Source organism: Corapipo altera, unplaced genomic scaffold, assembly GCF_003945725.1.
Source record: "Corapipo altera isolate COAL_440 unplaced genomic scaffold, ASM394572v1 2, whole genome shotgun sequence".
NCBI lineage: Eukaryota > Metazoa > Chordata > Aves > Passeriformes > Pipridae > Corapipo > Corapipo altera.
In genome coordinates this window covers 12,508,616-12,514,863 of record NW_020884890.1, presented here as the reverse complement: position 1 = coordinate 12,514,863, position 6,248 = coordinate 12,508,616, and the positions used below count along the sequence as shown (strand labels likewise).

The following is a 6,248-nucleotide window of genomic DNA, read 5'->3' as shown; positions in this document are numbered from 1 at the left end:
TCTTAATATCATAAGACTCCGTGGAAGTTATTTTCCTCCCCCCCCCAATTCCAATTTATTTCAGATCTTTGGAAAAAAATAATCCCTAAGATTAGATGATCATGATTAGCAATACCAAAACACTGCAAAAGGAAAACTGGAATTTTTATTCTTAGAATTAATATCCTGACTTACGGAAATCTCCCAACTAAAAAGCTTCGTAAGAGCTCAATTTAACTATCAATATTAAATATTGCAACTACTAAGGAAATTAAGAAAATTAGAAGGTGAGGTTAGCCGAGATATATGAACAGTTTTAATACAACATTGGATCTAAGTCCACAAAAGGCAAGTATTTAATTTATTAAAATAAGCAATTCAAAAGGGTTTCTTTTTTGTAATTTTTCTTTTTAAGCTTTCTGTAATTTTACTTTTCTTACATATTAATATACACCCTTCATTTCCTTGCCTCATAAGCTTTTCCTCTCCATTTTCTGTAATTTCTGAAATACAGAAAATAATGACGAGGAATGTTAGGGCCTGCTTACAGAAAATACCTCATGTACAGGACACGGGCAATAGTAGAGGTTAATAGCCTCACCTTCAGTGTTTCCTTCATCTCAGTTGCTGGCAGTCAGCTTTTCTGTCTACTGGCCCTGCCCCCCACACCCATTTTTTTCCAAAGAAACAAGGAAGCTTTAATGATTCAAAATGAATCAACTTTTAATGTAGAAGGAAGTTGCTACAGCCTTTCATAAAACCAGTTAGGATTGCCCCAAGGTTGATGCTGTACAGCAAGACAGGCTATCCAAGAAGCTTTCATAAATTTTCCTGATTACAGTTCTATTGAAAGTGCCAAAAATATTCTTTTGCGAGTATCCTTACCTCTGAATTAATTACTTTAATCAGGAAGAAAATGTGATAAACAGTCTTAGTTAACACAGATAGTTGACGACATCTCTCTAGATACACTTGAATAGAAGGCTCTACCCTTTGCTGCAGTTTACTCCAGAAAAGAGTCAGTTCCCTAGAACAAGAGAACAATATTTCAGGGCCAGCAATGTAACCACTGATCTGATCACAAGAAATGCAAGGCTGAGAACAGTTTCCATTTTGTCTTTGGAAAAGGAAAAAATCTGAATTTATTCAAACATTATCTTAGGAAGAAAAGCTTTTATTAAAATACCCATGCTATTAGTATCTAAATTTAAAAATCATGACAACGACTCAGTTCCAGAAGGTCAGTTCAGAATAAAACCAGTATTACCATACTTTATGCTACATAATTTACAGACTCACGATGTGGTCTTAAAAAAAAAAAAAAAAGAAAGGTCTCACACAGTACTCTGACTGGAACTGTACGCTCCTGAACTTTTACTAACTGCTATAGAAGATTGCCTTTTCTCTGTGGTAGATGCATTTTTTTTCCTCAAGTTGCTCTGCTTTAAGAGCTGAATCTGACTGTGATGTAGTGAGAAATTAGCCCCCCAACAACAAACAGTAATTATCAATTATTTTATCTCACTACTTCATTCCTCCTAAGGTGCAAATAGCCAAGAGTTCCTAGCACCTTGTGGAATGGTGTAATGCCCTAACTTTTACCAGAATCTCTTGAAGCAAAATCCTGCATTAGCAGTTTTCTCCTGCTGCTGCACATAAAAAGATGCACAAACAAAGCTAATTCTTCAGGAATTGTACAGGTTTGCAAGTTAGCAGATGAAAATTCAGACTCTAACAGCTCAAATATCTGCCAACAAAGACCAGTTATTTGCTCCCACATTAAAGAAAGCAAGCCCTAAACAACAAGTATCTTCATCTAATTTATTACTGTAGTTATAGTAGTAAAGAGCTCGTCCTTTAATAAAAGTGCATTATAAAAAGAAACATTGTATTATTACGGAAGGACAAATGGGAACAATACTTACCCATTAAATGTTGACACAATGTCAACTAGTTGCCTGCAGATATTAAATTTCTTATTTCTACAGAAAAATTATTAACCAGTTATTGGTATTTGCCTCATCATATGTTTGGCCTTCAAATTCTCATAATGGACGCTAATCTTGCAAAATCCTTTTTTTGTTTAAGCTCTCCAAGAGCCTTATCTCCTTCCTGTTTAGCTCACAGATTTTATCAGCTGAAGAAAGTTCACTTATGGCTTATGTATCAGCTCTAACTTTTCCAGACCAAATTTTTGTTCCACTAGACAAAAACAAGATTCAAACTCACCAGGCACAGTACATCTCCCCTTGCTGCAGCTGGCGAGATAGAAATGCTGCACATAAAATTAGAGCACTTTTTTCATCTCCATCAGATTCTAGGTTACAGATCATTTCCAGAGCATCTTTGCAATCCACTTCTGTAATCTAGAAGGGAGGAAAGGACAGAACAAGAAAAGAACAAGACTAAGAAAGTGTTTTCAATTTCAGTCATCTGAGCCTTTGTAAAAAGACAGTAATTTAGAACTTGGTGAATATTTAGATGAGCTTAAAAAACAAATCAGTACATTCCTAGACAGATTGTCAAAACTGACTATGCCACCAGAAAAACCGTTTTATTAAAGTGAATATAAACTTGTTTCTCAGACATATGACTTATTTGTATCTACTGTCCCATAACCTAAGAATTTTAAAGTACAACATTAATTACTAATATATATTACATTAATCTTATAATTGTGATACACAGATTTATAGCTTTAAATTGCAGCCTAACACAGAAATAAAACTACCTGAAATTCTAACTCAGTTTACTTGTCCCTGATGTTACTACTGCTTAATACTACAGCTGGGTGATCTGAAGTTTAACACAAATGTTCCAGTATTTTTAAAAAAATCAAAGATACAAAGGAAAAGGAAAGCTGTACATTAAGAAGCAGGTCAACTGAATGCTTTTCTAGAAGAACACTACGGTCTCTAGAATATAATTTGTTTGTTCAAGTTCCTAGTTTCATGGCAAATCAAAGGAAAAACCACATTTGCCCAGTACTAGACAGCTGTATCAGTACTGAACCAGTGCACTTGTTAGAACAACTACTGTCTAATTTGATTCTCAGCAGACTGGCCTGATTACATCAATTAGTGCATCTGGCAGGACATGCTCGTATTTATTCTTTGACACCAGCAGCTAAAGAATAGTTTGACCATGGCAGTAGCACTGTTGGAATTCTCTCTTCAGAAATCACAAGACCCTCCAAAGCAAGAACCAGAAGTGCCCACTCAAACACCCGTGTGGTTTGGATAAGTACTTTGGATAAGGTGGCAGCACAGTTGCATTGGGCACCATGGCATCCAGCTACTGCTCCAACAATCAAACTACAACGTCGAACAGTAAAACTACTCATTTTTACCTCTAAATTGACACTTTGGGAATATACTCATAACCTTTCACTGAATGTCATTTGAGGTTTAATAACCTCAAAGTCATCTTCTAAAGAACACTGCATTTCCTAAGATGGAACAGCATAACTGTTATAGCAATTTAGCCTGAAGGTCTGCTTTGCTCAGTGCCCCATCTCAGACAGGGACTATCAATTAAAAGTTTAGAGAAGAATATGGTAAACTGAACTTACAATAACAGAATTTTTTTCATGAAAAGCTTTACCAGCCTCTCAGCCTTCATAAGGGACCCAGTTTTCAACAAAGGTCTGTATAGGTCCAGCCATGAAGTCTGTCAGCCTAGCATTTCACAAACTGCAGATCTGAATTCTTCACATTACTGAAGCAAACTACTAGACTAATTCAAGCTGAAAATGACCTCAAATGCTACTTTTCTGCCTAACGGATATAAAAATTTCCACACCACTAATATAGTTTTTTACAGTTTATTTTTTTTACAATTTTCTTGCTGTTCTCACACTACAAAATTACTGTCCTTCTCAGTTCATAAGTCCACCTTGACATGTTAAAGCATATCTGCCTTCTCTTGGTAATACATGATCTTTCCAGAATGATTAGTAATACTGGAAACATTGCTGCAAGCTAAAGCTGCAAATCTAAGCAATCCAAGCAATCCAAAGATTGGAAATATCTGAATTAGGTTCTCTGTGATAACTCAGTTTGAACTTAGCTGTACATTATGGCATCCAAAGAAAAAAGGCTACCCCGTTCCTTTTGAGGATTCACAGTTCATTCACTGAACGAGCCCATTCTGCTCTGGGAGCACGGTGGGGCTGAGTAATGAAGGGGAGCATACTTGCAGGCTCATAAATTCCAAGTTCCATTGAATGTCTTCAGGAAACAAGGATAAGACTGCACAGCCCTGTCACAGCCCCTCCTGAGCCTGTTCTGGCAGGGTTTGCAGCAGTTAGAGCTGGGAGAGCAAGACAAATCCAATCCTACTGCGCATCTGAAGAACAAGCTCAGTGAGAAGCTGTCATCTTGGAATTTAGTCTATAACTAGGATAGGAAACTTTTTCAGCTCAAATCAGTGCATAGCTTTCATCTCTTTATGATCAACTGCAATATGCTTAATACTTCTTATTAACATAAAAAGACAGCAATAACAAAAAGACAGTAGAGATACAGACAGACAAGAAAAGCGACAATTGCAGTTAATTATCCTTTAAGAAGGAAAAAAGCTCCGCTAAAACTTTGGGATGGGATGAGAAATGAAGATGCCACCTGAAAGAATGCAAAAGAGCAAAACTGCCATCTCCTCTTTGACTTCAGAATTTAAATTAGAAGGATTTTATATTACAAACCAGATAAAGTATCTGATTTCACCTTCTATCGCACCCAGGAATTTGGGTCAAAAGAGGTTACATTTATTCTCTGAACTGCAAGTAGCATCTAAAGGGCCCCATTCTATGTATTAGGTACACAAAAAGCTATAGCTAAAATAGTAAGAATGGGAAAACCATTATCTTCATCTTACTTATGCAATCTGAGGCAGAGTTTTAAAATACTTCAAGTAAAATTAAAAAAGCCGTGGCAGAGAAATGCCTACAAGCAGAAAATGCCTACTAGCAACTTAATATTAACACTCCCACAAGTGTTTTGAGTCATGACTACTCAGCTTAGAATTGACTTAAATGAAAAGAAAAAACAAAATACCAAAAATATCTCTAGATCATATTTTAAGAGAAAAACCTCTTCTACAGAAAACGAGCCTATGATTAGTGATTTTATTATCATTAAAGAAATGAGCCTAAAAAAAAAAATCCTTCAGATTTTTACTTACTTCTTCCATTAGCTTTTCATTTGGTGATCCTGAACAAAGACAGACCAGGTAGGTTTGTTTGAAATTGCCTTTTGCACTGATTTCTGGATGGTCAGAGCAGAGTTTTGCCAAGGCAGTAGCTTGCGTTAATTGCTTTGTTTTCATTAGGTGCTTAATACGCATATCCAGCAGGACAGGGCCTTCAGACACTAAAAATTCATTCACTTAAAAAAAAAAAAAAAAAAAAAAGCCAAAACATTATATGCATGTTGCAGAGTTAACAGATGACATTTACTCATTTATGGTTGACCCTTGAAATTTATACAAATCAAAATAGTCACAAAAGGTATGAAGCAAAGATGAGGAAAAGCTTCTGTGTGAACTGTACTTCTTTATCATAAGAATTCCCTGTCACAGGCCTTGTATCTACTTGCAGGTTTTAATTAATTCTAATTTCTTGGCAAAACAGATACACAAAACAGATTTAGAAAGCACATAAATATTAAAATATTTAGATACCCTTTAATTATAGCTCTACAGAAAGCAACACAAAGCCACTGCTCTCATATCCTTTGTACATTTGTGCTACACCTTTGTTAACAGTTGCCTTTTAAAGATCTTGCTATTAAAGGATATATCTGAACTGCTTTTTACTGGTGTTACGTTTTGTATACACATCCATAGAATGCAGTCAAACTTATTTACAAGTTTTTCAATACAAATAAGTTTCCTATAAAAAGAGGCTTATCTTGTATACATTTGACTGTGCATAGTTTAAAACTTTTAAGACATGGGTATTACCTGTATTTTTCAGATATGCTCCTACCAGAGTTAAACTCTGTAGTCTATGCTAACAACTCAACTCTAGGTGCTCTAGGGGAAGGCATAAGAATCCTACAAAAAAGGGGAGCACAGGTTAACATTCCCGTTCTTAAATATACATCTTGAGTCTAATCCAGATCTTCAAGACCAAAACTGTTTCAGCTTTGAAGCATGAGGTGTAGTACTACCTTCAAAATATTTAAAGTCAGTTATTAAAACTAGACACCTAGGCAATCACTTTTGCTTAATTCTTTTGACATCAAACCCTCCCTGAGGCAACTGTTTCC

At 35.7% G+C, this 6,248-nt stretch overlaps 1 protein-coding gene across 2 annotated transcripts in view; it reads right to left on the bottom strand.

The window, feature by feature from the left end:
• ZNF292 (zinc finger protein 292) overlaps window positions 1–6,248 on the bottom strand; it is a 56,214-nt gene that overhangs the window by 12,694 nt on the left and 37,272 nt on the right. Inside the window, exons 1-4 of one of the 2 annotated variants that reach the window (XM_027644711.1) lie at window positions 5,941–6,029; window positions 5,161–5,363; window positions 2,209–2,345; window positions 865–1,006 (exon numbers count right to left, since the gene is read on the bottom strand). In XM_027644711.1, coding sequence (XP_027500512.1) covers window positions 865–1,006; window positions 2,209–2,345; window positions 5,161–5,322 — 441 coding nt within the window. In that variant the 5' untranslated portion in view covers window positions 5,323–5,363; window positions 5,941–6,029. Of the gene's footprint in view, window positions 1–864; window positions 1,007–2,208; window positions 2,346–5,160; window positions 5,364–5,940; window positions 6,030–6,248 lie in introns of those variants that run through there. The other variant, XM_027644709.1, reaches the window with a different exon arrangement.